Raw genomic sequence first — 22,149 nt, forward strand, 5'->3', positions numbered from 1 at the left:
AAGGAGGGTAAAAGAAGAAGAGGGGTGAAATACAACCAAACCCCTCAGCCAGCCAACGGCGACCCTATGTACATATGGCATAATCTGTACGGAGTACACTGCATGTCTCTCCCTTCCGCATTGACCGCTGTTATCGTTGATATCCGGGGTACAGCACTTAAGCATCCGGACTAGGAAATGCCGAGCGACGATGCACTGGTGAGAAAAGAGGAGATCAGCGAATGACAGGTCACGATACGAGGAATGGCTGTTATCAGTTGACGGACTGCGGGGAAAACTAAACAAAGCGAGATAGGAAGGATTATGTGGTTATCTCGGAGCACGCTGAATGGATGGATTCAGCCTATCGAGATGATATTGGATTGGATAGTGTACAAACAAGGTGCTGGTTGTTGATATGACATGCTTCTGCTGAGGTGCTGTCAATATACCAGTCATTCTCCGGTATCTTCATCTGATAAGACGTGCCAAAGATGTATATAACCCGTTCAACATTGTAGCACTTAATTTCCTGCGACACGAGCAGTATACGCCTCCCATCCGGCCTTTTGATACTGTCGCGCCGCCTCCACCGGGTCCGGTGCTGCATAAATCCCCCGACCAGCAATGATAAAATCAGCCCCCCTTCCAATCGCCGATTCAGGAGTCTGATACTGCTGCCCAAGTTTATCCCCCTTGGACGCAAGATTCACTCCCGTCGTAAAAACAACAAAATCATCCTCCTCCGAAGCAACACTACCCTCCGTCGGCACCTCCCCAAGCGACCGCGTCGACACAAATCCCAACACAAAGCCCTTGAATTTCCGCGCGTGGTCCACAGACGCCTTGGTATATTCACCCGTAGCCAACGATCCCTTCGAGGTCATCTCAGCCAGAATCAGCAAGCCACGCTCGGGGCCGTAGGGGAAGTCCGCGGCGGATGCGGTCTGCGAGAGCGCGTCTACGATACCCTCACCGGGGAGAATGCTGCAGTTGATTATGTGCGCCCATTCGGAAATGCGGAGGGTGCCGCCGTGGTACTGCTTCTGCACGGTGTTGCCGATGTCGATGAACTTGCGGTCTTCGAAGATGAGGAAGTTGTGCTTTTCTGCAAGGGTCTTGAGCCCGGTGATCGTTTCCTCGCTGAAGTCGGAAAGGATGTCGATGTGCGTTTTAATCACGGCGATGTGAGGGCCCAGGCCTGTGAATCAATGACGGGTCAGTTTGGGTTTGCCTTGCATCGCAGCGCATTGAGCTCAGAATTGCGTGACTTGTAGAGCAAACTACGTACGATCGGCCAGGTCCAGGAGCTCCCTGGTGGTTGTCACGTCCGCGGAGACAGTCACATTGGTCTTTTTGGCTTCTGCGATTTGGAATAACCGCTTTGCGAGCGCATTGGGGTGGTTGCTGGCGCGAGCGCTATAGGTCAATTGCGACTTGGACGACATGGCTGTATTTGATTCCGATGTAGACTGATCACTTAGATCCTCTGTGATTTCAACAATTGGAGAATATCCAGCCTGAAATAATTGTGGAACTGAATATCTAAAATCCTTATCAGTCCCCGCGTGCACTGCCACAATCTACCACCCCTCCGAGAAGCCACGTGTGGCGCAACTATACAAGTAGAAATACAAACACTTGTTGCATTCAACGAAATATCATAATCCATGGATATTATACATCATAGAAGGGTGTTTAGTAAGAAAGCAAATCCTTCCCAACCCCAAACACACTCAATCCCCACAAAGCTCCCTGCGCCAACCAAAAGAAACTACCCATCAACCGTCCCTTACCCTGCGGCTTGCCCGAGTAGACATATCCATAAAGGAACATAGACCGGCACACGAGCCACGCGGTGCCAATGCTAGTAGCCAGTCCGGGGTACTTGAGACCTGCGACAAGCGTGAAGAGCATGGTCTGCGGGGCATTCTCGAGGAAGTTGCCGTGGGCACGCTGGGCGCAGTTGAATTGTTCGGCTTTGGGCTGGGGGTTTTACAATTAGGTCAAGCTGGTCCTTAGTAGGTATGGGGTTGGGAGGCTTACGTTGGACTTGCATTGCTCGATGGTCGCGTAGCTGTGGGGATAAGGCACGTTGGCTTCCTTGCGACTGCTGGTCACGATGAGGCCGTGGACGAAGCCCAGAAAGGGGATTGCGCCTAGGGCAACGGCGATGACGGAGCTGTTATAGCATTAGAATTGATTCTTTGTTGATTTCTACATTCTCGATTGATATCGGTCCCGGGGTAGACGCGGAGACTCACCCGTAGCTATCCGGAACACTGATGACAACCATGATGAGTGTTTAGAGTCAGGATATCTCTATTGAGAATAGAATTCAACAAACACAGTCTGACTTCGAAGAGGGAGCAGTTCTATTTAAGATAAACACTTGACATCAGCGGCTGAACTCTAGCCCGTATCCGAACACCCGGATCAACGCCGCCCCGATCCGGTGACACATCCAGGAGTGAATCGAATGGAACAGCATAGAAAGGGTGTTTATATAGACTCGATAGGGCCGGCTATCTCCGGTAAGTATAGGATCGCCAGGAACGTTGTTTGTTGTCCTGGTTGGCGGGCGTCTCGGTTGATGCTCCTCTTTCGGCTACTATATATAAATGGACCCATTAAACATCAATATGGATATATATGTAGCTATCTATATATGTTTAGGCAGTCTAGCCCTCACCAAAAAAAGTACGCCGCGATGGAGATGATTAAGAAAAGCGCAATCAATGCTACCCCTTCGAAGCTGCAGGGATCGAAATATCAACAATCAACCAAGAAAATCTATGGATCGAGAAAACTTACTAGTTCGACTTCCCATTCAGAATCAAAAAGTTGACATACAGACAATGTCGCAAACAACGTCGCAACCTCAAATCCATCAAAATACAAACTCACATCCTTCACCCCCATTCCCCAGGCAATAAAGATAACCAATGGGGTAACCAACAATGCAGTCTGCACGCATTTCCCAACCGTCGCTGCAATGAATCGATCTATATGGTTTTCCCAGGCGGCCTTGATGGGACCAAGATCATTGCTTAGGAGTGGAAGGATGACCATGCCGACGAATGTCCTGCTGAGATTTGCCTGCTCCATCATGTTTTGTAGGTCATCGGTTGCAAAGGTCGAGTGGAGGCCGATGAGGGCTGTGGCGAGGGAAAGAATTATGATTGCTGTAAGCAGGCGTGGAGGGCTGGGGCTTCTTTGGATGGTTAATGCGCGTCGGAGCTCGCGAGTGTTGATTCTTCGTTCTTTTATTGAAGCCAGGGCGGTTTGTCTTGCTTGAGCACGTTTTGAGAGCCCTCGATAGCATTTTGCCTCGTGGCTTCTCTGTTCATGGCGAGTTTTTCATCCTCATCGCTAAGCATAGATTCTTCGAATAACGGCTTATGCGACCAGATTTGAAAGTAAACAAAAAGTCGCATACAAAAAAAGCAGAACGAAAGCAGCCCGTCGAGATAGATGCACGGTTTTGCATTCGCTGATAATGAGTAGGAATGGAATAGCGTGGGAATCACTATACTCATAACAACCAGGAGAAGCAATGTGCCTATTTCCTGGGTTGCTGTGTTGTTGAAGGCCTGCTCGGAGTATCTCAGTCCACCGGCTAGAAAACCCAGCCCGAGCATGAGGTGCATATTTGACAGCAGGCTGCCGACTTGGTTGTTTTTAAGGAGGAGGATTGATGTTATCAGTTGGAGGGCATTGCTTTCATTTTCGTCCGCTATCGAAAGTATTGATTGAAGCTAGGGACATACCTGAAAGCAATACTCACCAAATTGCTAATGACCGGCTGGGATCATCGTTGAATCTCCGTGACGGAGAATTCAAGAAGCGCGGAAGGCCCAACAATGGCGACGAAGTTGATAGCAAATATCACTAGAGGGCTTTGATGGGTGTAGTTGACTGCCAAGCCAACTGGGACGAATATCAATAATAAGTTTTCCCATGAACAAGAGAGGACTTTGATAAGTTCTGAGAGGACGAGACTGCGCTCTTCCAGCCGACAGCGGCTTACTAGTCAGGATCAACCCTCCTATAGTTGAATTCACTAGCATGAATGAAGCTATTGATTGTTCGCATTTCAAAATAGCAAGGTCTACAACAAGATTATACCAAGATCACCAAAACCTCAATATATACATCCCCAAAGTCGTCACTCGAGATATGTCACACACCTAGCTCCTGCTTACGCTACCATACTTCGCTTGCCATGCGAAGAAGTATAGTAGCGCGCCCAGTGGCTGACCAACAACGCAGAAGCTCACCCAGAAGATACAGTTGCCGATCACCTTACCTAGAGGATCATGCATTTTCTCCAATGGCGTGGTAATGGCGATCAAGGGGAGCTGGAACATCATTCCGAAGAATGCGACTCCTGATACCATCGTGAGTAAAAGTACATTTACTAGAAATAGAGGGGAAACATACCGATAATGTTGTGAGTGGGAATCCCAACAAGCATCTCATGGAGCACGGCGGAAATGAAAAACACCATTGTACTCGCCGCGAGAGCACTCCACCCTCGTCCTACTAACGGCGAGTACACATGTCTCTTCATGAAGAGATACACTGGTCGGTTCCAAGACCGCCAGTAGGCTCCCAGACTGGAGCTATTCCACCAGTCCGTGTAGAACTCGCGGTCACCAAACCGCATTACTTCAGCTAGCGCGTTCAACAAGGATTGGAAGAGAGCGAAGAAACCTGCCAACCATATGATCAGGGAAATGGTGGACAGCTTCATGACTCTCTCCAAAATGGATGCAATATCCATGATGGCGATCTTATCAATCGAGTTCCGTAACGTCGGCGTGGCATACTGAGCTGAAAGAAGCCACATGAAAACGGCTAGACAGAAGAACTCTCCCAGACGTTTCGCCACAAAAGACCACCGGATGTGCGACGACCGGGGATACACTGGCTGGTAAACTAGTGTGGGAGCTAACCAAAAGTATGTGAGGTTTCCAAGCGTAATGTTTCTAGGATACGGGCATGAAGAATAGATGTCGGGTAGCGCAGACTCTGCAGACGGATTGAGCATCGCCTGCCGAAAGTCTCGGTTGGTAAAAGCATACGAGCAGTTCTTCAACCACACGATAATGGCGTGAACCTCACAGGCCGTTCCAATGCCTGGATGATGAATGTAGAAGTATACCACAAAGCTCGTCACGGCGAGACAGAGTGTCGCATTGAGCGTATGGAAGAATGCGGCAAACTGCCAGGTCCTTTGATAAACCTGCTGCCCACGCTCGTTCTCCTCGGCAGATGCATCTTTCTTTCTCTGGCCTACTGTCTTCTTGGCCTGTTTGGCGATAACGAGCTCAATCACATAGGCAATGAACAGGTGGCAGGGAACGAGAGCAAATAGGATAGAGCCAAGGACAACGTCCTGCCTCCGGTAATCATGGCATTTAATGCAAATGAGCACACCATACTGAATACTTATCAGCGCTGTCCTTCATCACATGTGCAGCCAACAAACAACTTACCTTCATGAAATTCTCAATGATCAAACGAAAGTTCATAGCAACTATATCAAGTCAGCCCCTGAAGAGAACAACCACTCTGGAAGCTATCCTTACCCAAAACAATCACCATCAGGTTGCGGAAACCAAGGAAGCTAGTGGTGGCACCCGAGTCTCTGCTAAGGCTCGAGTGCCGTAGCTTCGAATGGTAGGCCTCCACATGTCGATACTTGCTCCTCCGTGTTGTCCTCTTTGTTATCCCTGGGTCTGCTTTGCCGGCAGGTGACGGAACATTGTGCCCGGGTGCGTTCGAAGACCTAGACTGCAGCGATAAACCACCATTGCTGGTCGCAGTAGTCGTAAAACTGGTTGTCGAATGTCTCCTAGGATTATCCATCTTCTTTCAACTTTCCACAGGGATGGTTGTGTCCAGAACGTTGTAAGAAGGAACTCCAAAAGCACAATGTTTCCCCTCAGTTCCACGGCGGACAACGCTCAGACAGGATCACAATCCTAGACGGGCTTCGTTGCAATCGTTCATGACACGAATTCAGGATATTGGCAAAGCGAGAATGTACCTCAGCGGCATGACGAGTTCGATTGATTAAAGAGAGGGGGCGATGGGATGATTGCTCGTGGTGATGCTGGAGCTGCCGCGGCCAATATATTAATAGGACGGGCCGACCATGGAGGTCTCGGATCGCGAAATCGACCAGGGTTAGCGAGAATAAGTAACAATTGGAGCTTCGTGGTTTTCAAAGTAAATAAATGCTAGAAATAATCCGTAGTATGATAGCAAGCTTTAGTGATAGGCGAAGCTCCAAGGCGGACGTCAGTTTTCTGTGACCGCCCAGCAGTTAAGTTGTAGCCGCATCTCCAACACTTCCTCCGCGACAACCACCGTAGGACTAGACCAGGTTCAGTCCTTAGGCTGGAATACTGACATTGTCATATTAATTCATTTCTTTTGCGTGATTATACTACGATTCTTCTTTTCTGCCATGATTGCGACCCTGTCGCGTTCCTCGTGAGCTTTTTTTCCTCCGTGCAACAACCTTTCGATAAGCTTCTTACGGCGCGTGCCATGGCTTTCTACGACGACCACGGGGGCGAATCCCAGCATTTTGGGAGACCAGGGAAATTCGATGGCGGAGCCGCGGGACCACGAAGACCAAGTACGTTCTGTTTACTCCGATCCAGTTGTCAGGCGCGGTTACTGACGGGTTCAAGGACTTGTGACCGATTATGGTTCGTCGCTGGTACAATGGATGCGCACCCGAAAGCCCCGGTACAAGGGAGGACATAGAATGGAGGCTGAGAGACCAAGTGCAAGCTATGTTGTTGATGTGGGTTTTCATCCTACGCATGAGGACTGAGGATTGTTGGCTGACATGATTGCTTCTCCAGATGCTCCCTCCCATGGCACGAGTCCATTCGCCTGCAGATACAATTCCCGTACGGCATTTACATCAATCGATCGGAAAGTCGAAGAAACCAATTACGGTTGTGAGGTGGACGCCGGAAGGCAGACGATTATTGACGGGTGGGCATACTGGTGAATTCATGCTGTGGAACGGAACCGCATTCAACTTCGAAACGGTCATGGACGTACGTGCGACCTTCATTTCTGGAAAATATCTTGGTTACTGATCTCCAGATAGGCACATTATGACCAAATTCAAGCAGGAGTTACGTCACTATCGTGGTCTCACAGTCAGGACTGGTTGATTTCTGGTGGGCAAAGGGGCGATATCAAATACTGGCGGCCAAATTTCAACAACGTCGAGACAATGGACGATGCGCATCATGACGCGGTTAGGGATCTGTCGTGGTCTCCTAGCGATTCGAAGTTCGCATCGGCCTCCGACGATACGACATTGAAGATTTGGGACTTCACGGCCATGGCCTGCGACACTACATTAACGGGTCACAATTGGGATGTTAAGTCGTGCGATTGGCATCCGACAAAGGGGCTGTTGGTTTCGGGATCCAAGGATCACCAAGTCAAATTCTGGGATCCTCGGACCGCGCGGTGCCTGACTACGCTTCACAGCCATAAGAACACTGTGACGGCTACTCGATTTTCGCGGGTAAACAGCAATCTTCTCGCTACCTCGTCGCGCGACCAGACCGCGAGAGTCTTCGACCTCCGTATGATGCGGGACATTTGCATTCTTCGTGGCCACGAGAAACCCATTTCGTCCTTGACATGGCATCCCGTTCACAGCTCACTCGTCTCGACAGGAAGCGAGGATGGCTCATTATATCACTATCTACTAGACGAGCCCAACTTGCCCTCGGGACAGGTTCCTACGATTTCCCCGTACGACAGTCCTGATCCGGCCAACACGCCGGCGCAGGTCGTTCACCCGGCTCATCGCGTTCAATACGCGCATGGTGCGACAATCTGGTCTCTTGACTGGCATCCGCTTGGTCACATTCTTGCTTCTGGTTCCAAAGATAACTTTACACGATTCTGGTCTCGAGCACGGCCAGGAGAAACGGGCTACATGAAGGATAGATTCCATATTGGAGAAGAGGCGGCTGAAGCCCAAGGAACTTGGAACCGCGGTTTTGGAAAGCGGCAGATGCGTGAAGAGGAAGAACAAGAGATGCAGGATGAGGCGGATAGCCTTATGGACCAAAGGCAGCCACCAGGTATTCTTCCGGGAATACAATCGAGCGGTACCGCTCAACCCGACGGAGCCGCCCAAGGAATACTACCCGGCATCGGTGCACCCCAGCCTCCGCCACAACCCAACGCGGCATCTATGCCTCAAATGGATCCTGGCCGTCTGGCTGCACTCATGTCGAACCAACCGCCACCCCAGCAAAACACAGGGCTGCCTGGGTTTTCCATGCCTCCTGCTATGCCAGGTATGAACGTCGATCTTGCGGAGCTGCAGAAACAGCTCGTGTCCCAGGGTGTCTCCTTGCCTCCAAACCTTCCCGCGCAAGGCTTCCCTGCGATGTCTGGATTAAATGCGGGAGGTCTTCCTGGTTTAGGTGGTGGTGCTAATGGTGGATTTGGAAGATAATTGGAAGAATTTGGCGTTCGATAGGTAATCGGTTTCGGACTTGATACTGGTGTATCTTCTGGGGGTAGCATTTGACCATGTGTATTATAAATCTGGTGTTGAAAAGGATCGTGTCATCCTCTTGCATGTACCTCAATGTGATACCTTGATGGCGTTTCGGCGTGTTGAATCCGTTCGTCTTGTCCCGGTTGCGAAGCCAAGGTATAGGTTGCTCTGCTCTATCCACTTCGGGGAACTGGAATTGAACGATTCGATCCTTTCTTTCTATGTCACAGTCCACCCTGCATCGGAAAGCTAGACAGTATCAGAACCATCACATTGACACCCCCCCATATCATAGGAAGCCATGTTGACATTCGGAAATTCCCAGATTCATAGACTGCTCCGAGACTGGTTCAATTAGCCTCACGATCCCCATAGAATCCTACCAGAGAGTGAGAACCCACACTAAGCCAACGACACTCCCGGCCATAAGCGCCTGCAACCCCCCAATCACCGTGTATATCACTGGAATAATCAAGCCCGTCTTCCAACTGCGGCATTGCATAGCCACGGCCCAAGCCGCGACGGAGAGGTGGGTAGCCGCATAGAAAATGAACGTCCAATAGAGCGTGAATCGCCATATATCCTGCGTGTAGTAGAGGTAGTAGGCATAGGTATTGTGAGTCGGGAACGGGTCATAAAGTGACGGGAACGAGGGGATTTCGTAGTTGATCGGGACGCGGTTGTTGGCCATTATCCCTCAGGCTAGTTTCGCCTTGGTCAATGGGGACGGCTGGCAGCAGAAGAACGTTTCAACATAGTCTTTGGTACAATTAATGAGGATGAGACTTTATTGACAGCAAGAAGCTGGAGCCGCGATAAGATCAAACCTCCTGTTTGTACCGTTTGCATCTCACCGCCAGCCAGCCTCGGCAGGTGATCCGGGGTTCATCTCCGCGGTTATGGCGACGATGATGTTGACAGACATTCGACCATAACAATACTATCCCCGGCTCTTCAGGGTCATCCCATGCTCTTTTGAATATGGCCATAGAGCGGTCGTTGGCGACTCATGTGAGGTCGCTTCAGACCTCGTCTAGTCCCCAGGATGCTTTCACGTGAGATAAACATGCTCCGACCGACAATCTCCGAAATTCAGCTCAGCTAGCTAACACGAGAATACCAGACTACTCCCAAGGGCCACCGGCTTCTTGTCTATGCTGGGGAATCCGTTGAATGTCAGTCTTCTCGCATCGCAACTATTGACCGTCCCTGCGATATGGGACCATCCCGTGAATCTGCACGATTGTCGCAAGATCCTCAGCGTGTTCAACACGGCCACCATCGGTGTTATACAAAACGAAGAACATGGAGACAATCGAACTCCGTACGGAGGACCAAGGAAGCTCAGCCGTGAAGCATGGATCAAGGCGGTGGTCAGCGGCGCGGACGAAAAGTCACCCCGATGGAGACACGTACTGTTACTGGGAGGAGTGCTGCTGGGAGGCGAGGGACAGAATCGCCAGGGCTTGCCATGGCATTTGCGGACGAAATTGGAGTCTGCTCTAGTGACAGCTGCGCAACTTGCTTTGGAGGAGCGGGGTTCGCACAATGGCATTGAGGGGGCTTGCGTTCTAATGGTTTTGAACTACACTTTCGAACTGCTATCCGACATTGAAAGGGCCAAGCTGGACTACGACCGGTTGCTACCCATGATGCTGCAGATCGCCTATAACTCGCGAGAAGGACTCGAGAGTGGGTATTTCATTGGAGCCGTTGACAACGATGTTGTGCAGATCCCTGGCCAGAAATTCCAGTGGTCTCCGCATTCTGACACCTTTGCCCACGTCTCTGCGATCACGAACAAGCCACTTATTTCTGCACTGGGCCCGCTGTCTCGCCTCATTGCGCATGCGGTTGAGAATGTCCGCGACCCGAGACTCGTCTCGCAATCTGTAGATATCATTGCGGATTTTTCTCGTACGCTGATGGTGCAGTGGCGGCAGAACAAGTTGTCCGAGATTGACCAAATTGAGGAGTCCTTATTCTTAGATGCGGAGACATTGAGTACTACTGTTCCCATGCTGTGGAAGGTCCTTCGTAACTGTCTATATTCGGTTGTGATTGTCCTTCGTGGCGCTTTTGGGAGGGTACTCAATGATCACTTCCTTTCAAATGATAAGAGTAAGTACCTATTCCAATATTCCAAATTTGATCGTCTAACTGTTTATGTCAGGCGCCCCATACTTGTCAATGCAAGCACTTCATGTACTCCGAAGTCTGTACTTCATCTCGTCCCGAATCGGCCAGAACTCGTCATCTCAGCACATGTTTGTCTCGTTGACGGCCGTCGACATCCTCGCGCAGTATCCTGAGTTGGTTGAGAATTTCCTCAGGAGTATTAAGCCAAACGAGCTCGGTCAGATTCCGGCGCATCCACTTGAGCGGTGCCTTGACCTATTCTTCCTCAACACCGCTGAACTATTTACGATCGTTTTGTCACCAAAGACAAGTGAGGAGCTGCTCATATCAGCTGCGGTTCCATACCTTGCTGCCGCTGCGAACAAGCATCTGCTTCAGATATTCGAGGCCGCGCATAGTGTGGCTCTTGCTGTGTTCGCGATACCCAAAAATGCAGCCATATCTGCCAAACACCTGCCGTTCTACATCGATAATCTATTTGCTGTATGTATTCGAGAATGTGTGTATCATTTGCATGACATTGACACTCACAGGTCTTCCCTCGTAATCTCTCTGCGCGTCAATTCCGCCTCGCCTTCAAGACGGTCATCCAAGTCACCGCTCCACCATCACTTATCGCCAACGATCAACCACTCATGCCATCCTTCTTACTCGAGGTCCTATACGACCGCGCACTCAAAGCGTCTGACGAGCTCCTCCCACAGCCATCACAAGGCCCAGATGCGGACCCGAGCCAGAGCCCATCACCACCCGTTTCCGAACAAGCTGCTCTAACCCTCGCCCTAATCGACTCCCTCTGCTTCCTGCGCGTGCAGGATCTCGAAGAATGGCTCCCTCTCACTGCGCGTCTGCTTAATGTTATCCGTCCCGCCAACCTGCGGGATATCTGCATCGATCGGTTCTGGGATGCACTGAGTAGCGGCGAGATGGATGTTGATCGTGCGCATTACTGCGTTACGTGGTGGAGCACGAGAGGTGGACGTGAGCTTGTGATTTTTGGTGGTGAGCCTGAGCAGCCGGAGGCTGAGGGTGCTTATATGAGTGGTGCAATTGGAGGAATTGCGCGGGAGAATAAGCTGTGATACACTCTTTGGGTATTTTAATTTGAGCGTATGGCGTTGGCTTATGTGTTATATATTACTGTATAGATATCTATAATGTGGATAAGGTATATTTGAATAACCCGTTTGGTAAAAACGCCTTACTGTCGATCTTCTTATGTTACAGCAGCATTGCCTCTGATATAGGAAAGTTGAGTTGGACACTTCCCAATGATTTGATTTGTTTCTATTCCTAATCCTATACCGATATTGGCAGCACTGAAATGGAACCACCACAAGACATCCTCGACGAACCCTCCGGTGTCGCAGCCTTCCACATCTACGCCCAGAGCTGGCAAACCCCAAACCATACAACTTCCACCACCGAATCCGCATCCCTAAAACTCCGCCAAATGATACTAGAGGCCGACGACAAAGAAGAAGCCATATACTCCACCATCCGCGCCCTGCACAAATTCGCCTGCAAAACCCCACCCGCACTAGACCATGCCCTTAACATCATGGCACAGGGTTTCGCTCAACTCCCAGAAACAGCTGAGCTTCCTGGTATCAAAGGCCCCGAGGGCGCATTTCTCATTCTGAAATGGTGGCTTGTAGACTGGGCGCAGAGATTCAAGGGGTCTGCGTATGGGGATGATTGGGGGGAGGAGAGTGAACGTGGTTCGATTGATGCTAGGGAAACAAAAGATGGGACGAATGTATTTTTCGGGAGCGAGGAAGTTTCGAGTGATATTGATGGTGTTTTAGAAAAAGTCAGAAATTTGCAGCAAGCAAGACTGGAGTTCATCGTTGCGCTGGCCATGCAGGGCAGATGCTATTCTATGGGAGCCAGTCATTGGGATATTATGGATTCGGCTGTGCCTTTGATTGATAATGCTCTTGTGCCGCATCATCCGAATCAGGTTCCGATTTGGGGTAAGGTTGAGGTGATTGGGTGCTCTGCTTTGCTTCGCGGGTGCGTGAGGACTTTGTTTGAGCGTGTGCCTGCTGAGTTGAGGGGAAGGAAGCGTGTTGAGTGGGTGGAGGGGTTTGGGAGGTTTTTGAATCATGATCCTTGTGGTGCGTTGGGCGGTGATTTTGTTTTGAAGGTTCATGCTGCGGTAGGTTCTTGGTCCTTGGTTTCGAGGTTTATGGTTGCTAACAGTTATTGAAGAGAGCGATTGAGAGCATCAGGAGTGAAGATACCGTCGATGAAGATAGCACTAGGCTCTTTGCACTTTTCGATTGGGTATTCTGAGCTACCTGTCTGGACAAAGGTAACGGAAGCAGTATATAGTTAAGCTATTAGTATGTGTCTATATCAACCTGTTCTCAAGAACTCCATGTACATCAACTAAATACCCGGAATCCCAACCCAAGTAGTCTTCTTGTAATCAACATAGTCGTCTCCAAAGAAGCAGACCAAGAACTTCTCCTCTCCTACATGTAGTCAGCATTAGTTTCAGAGTCGAAAGGCAAGCAGGGGAAACTTACTCTTAATCCGACTGCTAAAGAACCTCCACAACACAAGCGCATACCCCACAAAACAAACCACATTCCCCAGCACCAACTGCGTCCCCAACCCCCACCAAAAGAACCCAAAGTAGCTCGGGTGTCGCGAAATCGCATACACTCCGTTCCGCACCAGCACATGTCCCTCTTGATGTTCGACCTGCACGGTGTGGTTGAAGTTACTCCCCGCCTGGGCCATCGCCAGCGTGCGAACGACCTGGCCCAACGCCATTAAGAACAATCCCAGAACCAGAGTTATCTTGAGACCGGAGGTGTCTTCGATGTTGAGAGTGTAGTAGCGGCTTTCGGGGAAGAAGTAGTATCCGACGAGACACTCTAGCATCGCGGACCCGTGCGCGATATTGTATGCCCAGCCGTTGCTGGAGAGAAGAAATGCGGAGACAGACGCATAGCGCGTGTTATGTGCAGCGGTAACGTAGAACTCAAGGAAATGGAAGAGCGACAGCGAAGCGAGGAAGAAGGGAACGCGCCATAGGGGCGTTGGCTGGAGGAAGGCGAAGAATAACGTAACACAGGTCGAGAGTCCTAGTGTAGTGCCGATAAGGAAGGCTCGGAGGGAGATTCCGGAGAGGGATTTCTCGCCATTGGGGTAGTTAGAGAGGTCGAGGGGTGGTGAGGGTTTTGCTTTTCGTGTTGTTGTCGCTGATGGTGTTGGTGATGCGGAGGAGGATCGCGAGCTCGAGCTCGAGGTTGCTGGGTGAGGGGGGCGCCAGGTTGGGAACTCGGACTCCTGGTGAGCCTGGGAGCTGGAAGAAGTATTTATTGTCATGGTTTCATTTGCGAGGGGCATTGGGAGTTGTTGTTGGGTTGCTGAGGAAAAGTCGTGGAATGGACGTTGCGGAGATGACGGCCGACGGAGGTGAAGATAGGATGCGACGAAATCTCCGAAAAAGCAACTAGTCGCGAATAGAATGATTTAGGCCGTGAGAAATTCCTCTTTTATACTTCTAGCATATCAATGGAAGGTGTGCTGTTTCTCGATTGTAGTTGAGAACAATAATAAGGATCGTCCAAGAACAATGGCCAGGAAGATGAACAATGTGTCTATATGTATTGAAGGGAGCTCTCCCTAGCCTATTCTTTATAAACGCCAGTCTTCTCTAGGTGATGGGTAAATGTGGCACCTATCGTTATGGTTTACAAGCAAATACACATCATAACTCAAGTAGCCTATCGATAGGATAGTGATCATCGAACTCCTCTTCAGAGCATTGGCGAGTTTTGAGCCCAACGAGCTCATCTATTTCATGTTGTTGCTCTTAGTTTAGAAGCTTGATACGGCCATCAAGAGATGAGAAGGTCTCATAATACCGCTGGTCGATGAAAGTCCAGTAGATTTCATCGAACATGGAGCTGTATCTTGCTGCCAGGCATACCCAAAATAACCCAGTCTCCATTGAGTCTTTCATCCGTGGAGAGAGGTGCTATGGTTCAGAGAGGACATGTTTTTCTACCAGCTTGACCTCGCAGTCACCCAGGACTTCCAAGAAAGCACGCAATTTGGGAGTATAACGAAGCAGAAACTGGTTGAGATCACCGTCCCAATCCTCTGGGCTCTGCAGCAAGAGCCGCCAAGGAGCTACGTATGTAAACTCAGCAGGTGCAGCATATGCGAACTCCCAGTCAATAACTCCCGAGGCACGGAAGGTCTCGAGATCTATCATGACGTTTGAAGGACGAAAGTTGTCGCAATATAGCCTAAACGGCCCCTGAGGATGCTCAGCGCAGAGGTTCTTCGCGACATTAAGAAATAGACAACGAGCAGTGTACTTCTTCTGGCAGCCCTCTTCGCTGTCGACAGCATCTCTTTGCTGTTGCCGAAGATGGAGAAGATGTTGCATAGCAAGCGATTCAAAGTAGTCTGTCGCTAAGTGCGAGGGGAAAGCTTCCTCAGGAAATTTGCAGACACCATCAACTCATTTACGTTGAAAATGAGAGGTCGCCTCGCAACAGAAAATTGGTCTTCATTCTCCTCAAGCGCACCATAGGTAAACGATCCATACCCACTTAGCCAATAGCATCGAACTCAAGCTTCGATAATTCGATGACAATTGACAAGAAAGGCCATTTCGCGATAAGCCTGCTTCAAGCTCCGATCGCTTAGTTGCGAATTCAGGACCGGCCTTCCTTCTTTAGAACGATCTTTGATGAGTTCTGATAAAGCCTCTCCTTGAAGAAACGGCATAACAATGTAGGGGCCCACCTAACAGATACCAGAACCGAGCACTTCAGGAACAGGGATCGAAGTGGTTTGGCGTATATACTTCATTGTTGCGACTTCATTCTGAACTTTCTCTCTGCGAAGAATGGCCCTTCCAAGAGCAACAAAACAAACAATGACATGTAGTCCATCTTCGTATTTGACCCGGTAACATATAGTGAAAGCGCCGCTTTTCCATAGACATGCCGCCAATGTTTTGCACGGTCGATGCTTTGTAGCAAGTCGCATAGACAGAGTTTTAGGGGACTTGCTCCGAAAGAGCTTTAACCAAACAGTAGATTTCTGTTCCTGTTTTGCTTCAGCATAATGGTCAAACTCCATGCTATCTGGTGGCTGTATAAAGAAAATTAGAACAATGCTGTGTGCATCCTTTTATCTTATGTTCGGACACCGCTCCAGCCACAAGTGACTCTGTGGCTGACATAGTTAAATACAGGGATTTGCAGTAGACGTTACCGTCGGCATAATGGGTGATCTACCATGTAGGTACGATGATGCTTTTAGTGGGCAAACGTAGTTGATTTTATTGAGTGCCTATCGGCTCAGGCTAGCTATGTCTACCGGGCAGAAAGCGAGGGCGGTCAAGCACGTGACCCGATGGGTACTAACACCCCCCCTCGCACGAGCTGGGGCCCGGAGAACAGAAGCTCTAAATACATAGTAAAACGCATACAAAATAAAGCAGATATACAGGAAATCTGGAGTTCAACAAAAACAGTGAATAACAAATAAAATAGGAAACGGAATGGGACAAGGGTTCGCTTCTATTTTCCATCTGAAGTCTGGCCGTTTTGATGGCGGTGGTGGTGTTGTCGGTCCATATTGATGAGATGAAGGAAGTGTCGGTGGTCTGGGGTGCTTAGAGGCTTGGTGAGTCCGTCTGCTGGATTCTCCCTTGAGCGTATGCTCTCTATGCTGACTAGGCCTAGGGCCCGTAGGTCTCGAACATGATGAAATCGGACGTCGATGTGTTTGGATCTCTTGGTCCCTTCTGTTGAGGATAGGGCGATTGCTCCTTCATTGTCCATGTAGAGCTCAATGGGCGGAGAGTCAGGTTTGGCGATGCCCATTTCAATGCATACACGGCGAAGCCATACAGCCTCTTTTGATGCTTCAGATCCTTCCATATATTCGGCTTCATTGCTGCTTGTGGCGACGCAGCTTTGGACTTTCGATTTCCATGAGATAGGTGAGCCGCCATACAGAAAGATAAAGCCTCCTACTGATTTCCTTCCTGCATTAGGCCCTCCCCAATTAGAGTCTGCGAAACCTTTCGGTAGAGGATTTGTAATCATCTGTGTATGAGGATAGTAGACAATTCCTTCGTCAATTGTTCCTTTTAGGTAACGTATGACATGCATGAGCGCGTTCCAACATTTCTTTGTGGGTTTGGTATTGTAGCGAGCTAACATCCCTGCAGCTTCGGCTATGTCAGGGCGAGTCTTTACTGCTAGCCATTGCAGCTTTCCAGTTCCTCGCTGGTATTCTTGGATGATGGTTGTGCCGTCAGGTAGATCATCTATCACTAGGCCTGATGGTAAGGGTGTGGTCTGGGAGTGGGCGTTCTCTAGTCCAAATGACTGGACCAGATCCTTGATATATTCGCGTTGGTTGAGGTGAATACATCCATCTTTGAGTTCAACTTCCATTCCAAGATAGTACGTCATGTCGCTAACGTCTTTTATCTCCCATTCTTTAGCTAAGGCATTCTTTGTCCATTCAATATCGTCAGCTCGTTCGGCTACGAGCTGGAAATCGTCGACGTGGGTGGTGATGTAAAGATGTGGACGTGTTTTATGGATGAAGAGTCCAGCATCATATGGGCATGTCTTGAAGCCCAAACGGTGAAATACTGCAGTCATGGTGTCGTACCATATGCGGGCTGCAGGGGTAAGTCCATATATTGAGTTCTTTAGCCTCCAGGCGAGGCCGTCGCCTTTTTCAAATCCAGTTGGTTGACGCATGTAGATTTCGTCTATTAGCGGTCCATTTAGGAAGGCAACAGCGATGTCAAATTTTCGCAGGTGCCATCCATATGCGGCAGCTAAAGCAAATAGCAGGCGGGTGGTGGCTGCAAATACAACTGGGGCATACTTGCAGTAGTCGTACTGCATATCATCTTTCTCAACAAGATTGCCGAGAATCACCCATCGGGCTTTATAAGATTGGTCATCTGTGGGTTCATAATCTTCCTTGCTGTCGTACACCCATTTGCCAGGGAATATGCGCTTATTTTTCGGGATATCGCTAATGCGGACAAGCTCAAAAATCCCTTTGCTCTCTAGTTTCGCAATCTCCTTTTCCATTGCATGTAGCCATTTAACTTTATCATCTCGATCCATAGCGATTCTCATTGTCTTGGGTACGTTGCGAGATGTGGCACCGACTGTATATGCAGCAAATCCTTTGGCAGGGGATGTCATGATGTCGTCTAAATAAGGCTGGGTGTCGTTCAAATAAGATTGTTGGGGTGTTGCTTGTTGATTGGTTGGAGGAGTGGGTAGAGCCATTGATGGCTCAGTGAATGATGGGTTGGTGAGTGAGACTTTTCCCTCATCAACATGCCCGTCAGGCACATCAATTATGGTGTCTTTCTCCTGATTCCAGACCAGAGCTATATTGCTTGCTCGATGGCCTAAAAGTATGCCGGATGTTCCGCGGGCATCCATTTTGTCTTCTGGTTTCTGAGTGCCATGACGATGATACCATATTTTGGCACCAAAGGGGCGGAGGTAGGCTATATTCATTGGGCGGTTTTCCCAAGCTTCTGCGGGAATATAAAAGGCTGACTTCTTGATGTGTTCGTTTAGGATATTACCATCCGGTGTTGGATTGTTGAATAAAGGGGTCGATGTGGGTAGATAGTTGGCTTTCTGCACTGTATCCATTAAGGCATCTAGCCAAAAGCGGCGTGGTAGTTTTGACGCATATAAAACGGCTCTAGTGCGCTCCAGAAGAATCCGAATTCCACGTTCACTAACGCCATTTTGCCAGGGTGAATATGGGGCAGATGGTTCGATTTTCATGCCAGGCCAATCTCGGGGATTCTTGAAGAATTCACCATCCCCTCGCAGGTAGGCTACGTTATAGCCTATTTTGGCAAGCCAGTCGATATGGTTCTTGATGGTGTGGTTGGGTTTATCACGGTTCTGAAGAGGAAATAACCATCGCATGCGGGTGGCGTCATCGGTAAGGATCATGGCATATTTGTATTTGCCATTCGCAGGGGGAGTATCATCATCTGATGGTTTGCCTAGGGTCAGGCCACCACCGAATATATCAACGTGTAGGCGTCGGCCTGGTTGGGTGGCACGGGGTGTCGGCCCATTGCCTACTTTTCGGGTTGTCTTTGCTTGGCGACAAAAATCGCAGGTGGGTAGGAGTTTCTTTCCTTGAATATTAATTCGTCCAATTCGGTGTAGGTACTGAAGGTCATGCTGATTCATGTGTGATAGGCGATGATGCCAGTGTTCAATGGGTGCTGGTGGAGGTTTATTTGGCGTTAAATTTCGTGATTTATTCTCAGTTGGTTCTTTGGTGTCATTTACTGCGTACGCTACACCTTTCTCTTCCTCTAAACAGTTGAACATGCCATCCTCTATTGTTCGGGAAATAAAGAAAGCAGCGCCGTCAGGGCTGGTAAACCGGAATCTATATGGTTTGTTATTAGTGAGTTGAATGCGGAATCCTTGCTTTTCCAGCTGATTAAAGGAAAGCAGGCGAGTTTTCAAGGTAGGAACATGTCGGATGTTTTTCAGCTCAACCATGTGCTCTCCTATTGGCAGGCAGATAGTTCCAACTCCCTCTACCCTGTGTTGACTACCATCAGGTATTCCAACTGTGGTATATACAGTCAAAGGCATGTAATTGGCAAAGGCTGATTGGTCATTACAGATCGTCCAGGTGGCTCCGGTGTCTAGTACCCAGTCATTTGCACTGTTTGCTGATTGGACTAGATTGGCATAGCCATCTGGTTTCCTTGGCGTTGAATTGGTGTTGTTTGATGTTGGATTTAGGTTGTCAGATTTCGGGGGTCGTTTTTCCGGGTGGAGAGTCCAACAATCATCCAGTGAATGATTGCCTCGTTTGCAGTGGGAGCAGAATGGTAATCGTCTATTAGATGATGTTGATTCGCCAGAGGTAGGGGTATTTGATGATGTGTTCCCCCCCTTGTGTGTACCTCGATTGGTTGGGCCAGAGGTGGTATGGATGGGATTCCAAATATCTTGTCGATAGATGGTGTATGAAAGCTGTTGATATGCATGTGGTGAAGATGGTGAACGGCTTTCTATTTGGTCAATGACATCGGCCATATCCATCTCATGAAAGCGGTCTCGTTTTGAGCTAGCGAAAAGACTATCCAACTGAGCACGGATGAATGAGCGTTGGAAGTCACCTAAAAGGATGATGCCTATGTCATGGCATATCTCTGAGACATCATATCCTTTCCGCTCTATCTCAGTGGTTATACGCTGCCACTGCCGCATCATTGCAACAGTGTTGCCATTTGGTTTCAAATTCATGAGCGTTTTGATGAGGAGTAGGCGTTCTTCTGCGGGTGAGACACCATAAATGGTATCTAAATGCAATAGGATCTCGCTTGGGTGTTGAGTATGATCTGTATGGACTTGATGGAGGATATCGAGGGTCAAACGGTCTAAGATTCGGGTATGTAGCAGCTGCTTTGACGTGGTATAGCGAGCTAACTGCAGTGGGGTGTCTTTAGGGACATCATTGGGACAAAGTAAAACATCTTGGGCTCCAATATAGTTGGCATCAAACAGAAGGTTCTTTCTCCATTCAGAGTAGTTATCCCGGCCTTGTAGGCGTCGGGTATCCCGCCAGTGAGTTTTTGCAAGTTCATGGAGTCTCTTTTCTTCCTCTCGGATTTCCTGTTTTTCTCGTTGAATTCGTTGCTCTTCCAGTTGAATTTTCTTTTCCTCACGTTCTATCGCTGATCGACTATCTGATCGCTCAAACAGTTCCGATAGTCGTTCAATGAGTTGACTATCCCCTCCGGAAGATGTACGTTTAGGCTGTCTAGCCCGGCGGAGAGTATCAACTTCATCACGGAGTACACGAATAATTTCATCTCGATCATCTGCGGTTTCTGATCGGCGAGTTTGGTGTTCTGATTGGGTATCAGCCGGCTGGGCGGCTCCTTTGGCGCTCATATAGGCAAGTTCTTGGGGTTGAGGTTGTAGTTGTGATTGATCCCCTTGACCGGGTGGTGTATTGGGAACTGGGTAATTGGCGGGGTTTACATGGGTTTGGTCGTCGATATCCATAGCCGTTTCAGCATCAGGATTGATAGAACAGTGGCGTGCGGTATGAGGCGTCTCCTGCTGGAGGACTGCCGGCATCTTATTCTTCTTTGGGGGCATATTGGCGAGTTTTACAACGTCGCTTCGGAAAGTGGTGAAAAATCGTCAAATTCAGGGGTTAACGGAGCGTACGATAGCGATGAATTCTCGCAGACAAATAGCACAATCTGATTAGTCTAACAAGAAATTCAAACGCTAAAGGAACCAAACAAAGGCCTCTAAAAGGACAGTTTTCTCGCTATAGAGCAAGAGGGCTCATAACCTTTTAGTGGGCAAACGTAGTTGATTTTATTGAGTGCCTATCGGCTCAGGCTAGCTATGTCTACCGGGCAGAAAGCGAGGGCGGTCAAGCACGTGACCCGATGGGTACTAACAGATGCAGTTAAGCGAGGCTTGTAGATCACATGCTATGGCCTTTTTCTAAAGGACAGAGTATCGGGTTAATTTCGGAGAAATCGAGATTCATCTCGACAATTACTGCTCACTGGATAGTCAACCCATCGAAATGTCTACGGAAAAAGAGAAGATGCTCCGAGGCGAGCTCTATCATGCATTTATACCTGATCTAATTGCGGCTCGTTTTCGTTGCAAGCAAGCCTGCAACCGGTTCAACAGGTCTGAAGATGTTTCGTCGTCATCAGGTTGAGCTCTGGAAAGAGTGAGTATCTAGACCTTGCTGAAGCAGGCTCAATTTCTTGCCATTTGCAGTTCCAGTGATTGACCGGAACTCAGTATCGTCCAAGACACGACTCCTCTGCCTCCTCCGCATGAGGATTCCGCTGAAGATGAAGCCCTTCTCGAGGATGAACCTTGGATTGAAGGACCCATCAAAATCGACTACGGATTTAACGTGAAACTAGGTGCGAACATCTATATCAACGCCATTGCATTATCGCCGATACCTGCTTGGTTACGATTGGCGCACGGACGCTACTGGGCCCTAATGTCAGCTTGTTCAGTGCAACTCACCCGTTGGACCCGGCTGTGCGCAATGGAACTAAGGGTCCTGAAGCAGGTAAAGAGATCCACATCAGCGAGGATTGCTGGTTAAGAGGGAATGGGGTTGTCTTGTCCGGTGTTAATATTGGGAAGGGCGCAACGATTGGTGCTGGGAGTGTGGTGACCAAGGTTTGTTCTTTTCCGTTTATAGATAAGGACTGAGCGACTAATGCGTGGTGTTAGGGTGTACCTGCATTTCACGTAGCTGTTGGGAATCCAGCGAGGGTTATTCGCAAGATTGAGACGTCCATGACGGAGTAGACTAATGTCTCATTGTATATATTGACCGGGGTGGTGTGAATAATTGATTGCATAGCGCTGGAGTCCATTGCACCTAAAGCAATAGATAGTCTT

The 22,149-nt window shown here is 49.0% G+C and overlaps 14 protein-coding genes across 14 annotated transcripts; 4 read left to right on the forward strand and 10 right to left on the reverse strand.

The window, feature by feature from the left end:
• Positions 1–312: 312 nt before the first annotated feature.
• Positions 313–1,462, reverse strand: pyrG (orotidine-5'-phosphate decarboxylase pyrG). Its single transcript, XM_022546359.1, has 2 exons — positions 1,271–1,462; positions 313–1,180 (listed from the first exon to the last, which is right to left on the reverse strand). The coding sequence occupies exons 1-2, from the start codon at positions 1,425–1,427 to the stop codon at positions 504–506; spliced, it is 834 nt and encodes a 277-aa protein (XP_022401722.1). The 5' UTR covers positions 1,428–1,462; the 3' UTR covers positions 313–503.
• Positions 1,463–1,542: 80 nt separating this feature from the next.
• On the reverse strand, positions 1,543–2,429 carry ASPGLDRAFT_147694 (MAPEG family protein). The gene is made up of 3 exons (XM_022541939.1): positions 2,244–2,429; positions 2,026–2,161; positions 1,543–1,965 (listed from the first exon to the last, which is right to left on the reverse strand). The coding sequence occupies exons 1-3, from the start codon at positions 2,273–2,275 to the stop codon at positions 1,678–1,680; spliced, it is 456 nt and encodes a 151-aa protein (XP_022401723.1). The 5' UTR covers positions 2,276–2,429; the 3' UTR covers positions 1,543–1,677.
• ASPGLDRAFT_1515210 (uncharacterized protein) lies at positions 2,373–3,958 on the reverse strand (the record flags this gene model as incomplete). Its single annotated transcript, XM_022542256.1, has 4 exons — positions 2,373–2,734; positions 2,794–3,268; positions 3,376–3,737; positions 3,812–3,958. Coding segments are annotated over 4 exons (1,077 nt in total), but the record flags the coding sequence as incomplete, so codon positions are not given.
• Positions 3,959–4,169: 211 nt separating this feature from the next.
• Positions 4,170–5,853, reverse strand: ASPGLDRAFT_124221 (putative diacylglycerol O-acyltransferase (DgaT); the record flags this gene model as incomplete). The annotated part of the gene is made up of 4 exons (XM_022540466.1): positions 4,170–4,369; positions 4,423–5,425; positions 5,481–5,521; positions 5,574–5,853. 4 exons carry the CDS (start codon positions 5,851–5,853, stop codon positions 4,170–4,172), a joined length of 1,524 nt encoding a protein of 507 aa, XP_022401725.1.
• Positions 5,854–6,540: 687 nt separating this feature from the next.
• On the forward strand, positions 6,541–8,494 carry ASPGLDRAFT_124992 (WD40 repeat domain-containing protein; the record flags this gene model as incomplete). Its single annotated transcript, XM_022540530.1, has 4 exons — positions 6,541–6,631; positions 6,687–6,802; positions 6,864–7,064; positions 7,118–8,494. The coding sequence occupies 4 exons, from the start codon at positions 6,541–6,543 to the stop codon at positions 8,492–8,494; spliced, it is 1,785 nt and encodes a 594-aa protein (XP_022401726.1).
• Positions 8,495–8,763: 269 nt separating this feature from the next.
• Positions 8,764–9,230, reverse strand: ASPGLDRAFT_65830 (uncharacterized protein; the record flags this gene model as incomplete). The annotated part of the gene is made up of 2 exons (XM_022548949.1): positions 8,764–8,884; positions 8,941–9,230. 2 exons carry the CDS (start codon positions 9,228–9,230, stop codon positions 8,764–8,766), a joined length of 411 nt encoding a protein of 136 aa, XP_022401727.1.
• Positions 9,231–9,457: 227 nt separating this feature from the next.
• pex8 (putative peroxisomal membrane protein Pex17) lies at positions 9,458–11,879 on the forward strand. Its single transcript, XM_022550120.1, has 4 exons — positions 9,458–9,594; positions 9,663–10,660; positions 10,713–11,161; positions 11,212–11,879. The coding sequence occupies exons 1-4, from the start codon at positions 9,521–9,523 to the stop codon at positions 11,758–11,760; spliced, it is 2,070 nt and encodes a 689-aa protein (XP_022401728.1). The 5' UTR covers positions 9,458–9,520; the 3' UTR covers positions 11,761–11,879.
• Positions 11,880–12,002: 123 nt separating this feature from the next.
• Positions 12,003–12,976, forward strand: ASPGLDRAFT_34682 (uncharacterized protein; the record flags this gene model as incomplete). Its single annotated transcript, XM_022544458.1, has 2 exons — positions 12,003–12,839; positions 12,893–12,976. The coding sequence occupies 2 exons, from the start codon at positions 12,003–12,005 to the stop codon at positions 12,974–12,976; spliced, it is 921 nt and encodes a 306-aa protein (XP_022401729.1).
• Positions 12,977–13,072: 96 nt separating this feature from the next.
• ASPGLDRAFT_34683 (protein-S-isoprenylcysteine carboxyl O-methyltransferase) lies at positions 13,073–14,020 on the reverse strand (the record flags this gene model as incomplete). Its single annotated transcript, XM_022544459.1, has 2 exons — positions 13,073–13,158; positions 13,213–14,020. The coding sequence occupies 2 exons, from the start codon at positions 14,018–14,020 to the stop codon at positions 13,073–13,075; spliced, it is 894 nt and encodes a 297-aa protein (XP_022401730.1).
• Positions 14,021–14,510: 490 nt separating this feature from the next.
• Positions 14,511–15,793, reverse strand: ASPGLDRAFT_65833 (phosphotransferase family protein; the record flags this gene model as incomplete). The annotated part of the gene is made up of 4 exons (XM_022548950.1): positions 14,511–14,675; positions 14,706–15,140; positions 15,308–15,454; positions 15,488–15,793. 4 exons carry the CDS (start codon positions 15,791–15,793, stop codon positions 14,511–14,513), a joined length of 1,053 nt encoding a protein of 350 aa, XP_022401731.1.
• A 320-nt stretch (positions 15,794–16,113) lies between these two features.
• On the reverse strand, positions 16,114–16,723 carry ASPGLDRAFT_46011 (uncharacterized protein). Its single transcript, XM_022546360.1, has one exon. The coding sequence runs from the start codon at positions 16,671–16,673 to the stop codon at positions 16,398–16,400; it is 276 nt and encodes a 91-aa protein (XP_022401732.1). The 5' UTR covers positions 16,674–16,723; the 3' UTR covers positions 16,114–16,397.
• Positions 16,724–17,532: 809 nt separating this feature from the next.
• Positions 17,533–18,330, reverse strand: ASPGLDRAFT_46014 (uncharacterized protein). Its single transcript, XM_022546361.1, has 4 exons — positions 18,283–18,330; positions 18,085–18,204; positions 17,734–18,007; positions 17,533–17,647 (listed from the first exon to the last, which is right to left on the reverse strand). Exons 3-4 carry the CDS (start codon positions 17,980–17,982, stop codon positions 17,642–17,644), a joined length of 255 nt encoding a protein of 84 aa, XP_022401733.1. The 5' UTR covers positions 17,983–18,007; positions 18,085–18,204; positions 18,283–18,330; the 3' UTR covers positions 17,533–17,641.
• Positions 18,331–20,067: 1,737 nt separating this feature from the next.
• On the reverse strand, positions 20,068–20,914 carry ASPGLDRAFT_46015 (uncharacterized protein; the record flags this gene model as incomplete). Its single annotated transcript, XM_022546362.1, has 2 exons — positions 20,408–20,914; positions 20,068–20,386 (listed from the first exon to the last, which is right to left on the reverse strand). Coding segments are annotated over exons 1-2 (542 nt in total), but the record flags the coding sequence as incomplete, so codon positions are not given.
• Positions 20,915–21,301: 387 nt separating this feature from the next.
• ASPGLDRAFT_65834 (uncharacterized protein) lies at positions 21,302–22,056 on the forward strand (the record flags this gene model as incomplete). The annotated part of the gene is made up of 4 exons (XM_022548951.1): positions 21,302–21,411; positions 21,529–21,705; positions 21,747–21,924; positions 21,979–22,056. 4 exons carry the CDS (start codon positions 21,302–21,304, stop codon positions 22,054–22,056), a joined length of 543 nt encoding a protein of 180 aa, XP_022401735.1.
• Positions 22,057–22,149: the final 93 nt, after the last annotated feature.

The sequence above is a fragment of the Aspergillus glaucus genome, assembly GCF_001890805.1.
Source record: "Aspergillus glaucus CBS 516.65 unplaced genomic scaffold ASPGLscaffold_8, whole genome shotgun sequence".
Lineage (NCBI taxonomy): Eukaryota > Fungi > Ascomycota > Eurotiomycetes > Eurotiales > Aspergillaceae > Aspergillus > Aspergillus glaucus.

Bases quoted from the DNA above. Each gene is read 5' to 3' on its own strand.
- pex8 (XM_022550120.1), top strand. From the start codon at position 9,521: ATGGCCATAGAGCGGTCGTTGGCGACTCATGTGAGGTCGCTTCAGACC. The intron at 10,661-10,712 runs GTAAGTACCTAT...TGTTTATGTCAG, and splicing joins CTTCCTTTCAAATGATAAGA to GCGCCCCATACTTGTCAATG. The intron at 11,162-11,211 runs GTATGTATTCGA...TGACACTCACAG, and splicing joins ACATCGATAATCTATTTGCT to GTCTTCCCTCGTAATCTCTC.
- ASPGLDRAFT_46011 (XM_022546360.1), bottom strand. From the start codon at position 16,673: ATGGCGGCTCACCTATCTCATGGAAATCGAAAGTCCAAAGCTGCGTCG.
- ASPGLDRAFT_147694 (XM_022541939.1), bottom strand. From the start codon at position 2,275: ATGGTTGTCATCAGTGTTCCGGATAGCTACGG. The intron at 2,162-2,243 runs GTGAGTCTCCGC...ATGCTATAACAG, and splicing joins AGTGTTCCGGATAGCTACGG to CTCCGTCATCGCCGTTGCCC. The intron at 1,966-2,025 runs GTAAGCCTCCCA...TAAAACCCCCAG, and splicing joins TCGAGCAATGCAAGTCCAAC to CCCAAAGCCGAACAATTCAA.
- pyrG (XM_022546359.1), bottom strand. From the start codon at position 1,427: ATGTCGTCCAAGTCGCAATTGACCTATAGCGCTCGCGCCAGCAACCAC. The intron at 1,181-1,270 runs GTACGTAGTTTG...ATTGATTCACAG, and splicing joins GCTCCTGGACCTGGCCGATC to GCCTGGGCCCTCACATCGCC.
- ASPGLDRAFT_46014 (XM_022546361.1), bottom strand. From the start codon at position 17,982: ATGGCTCTACCCACTCCTCCAACCAATCAACAAGCAACACCCCAACAA.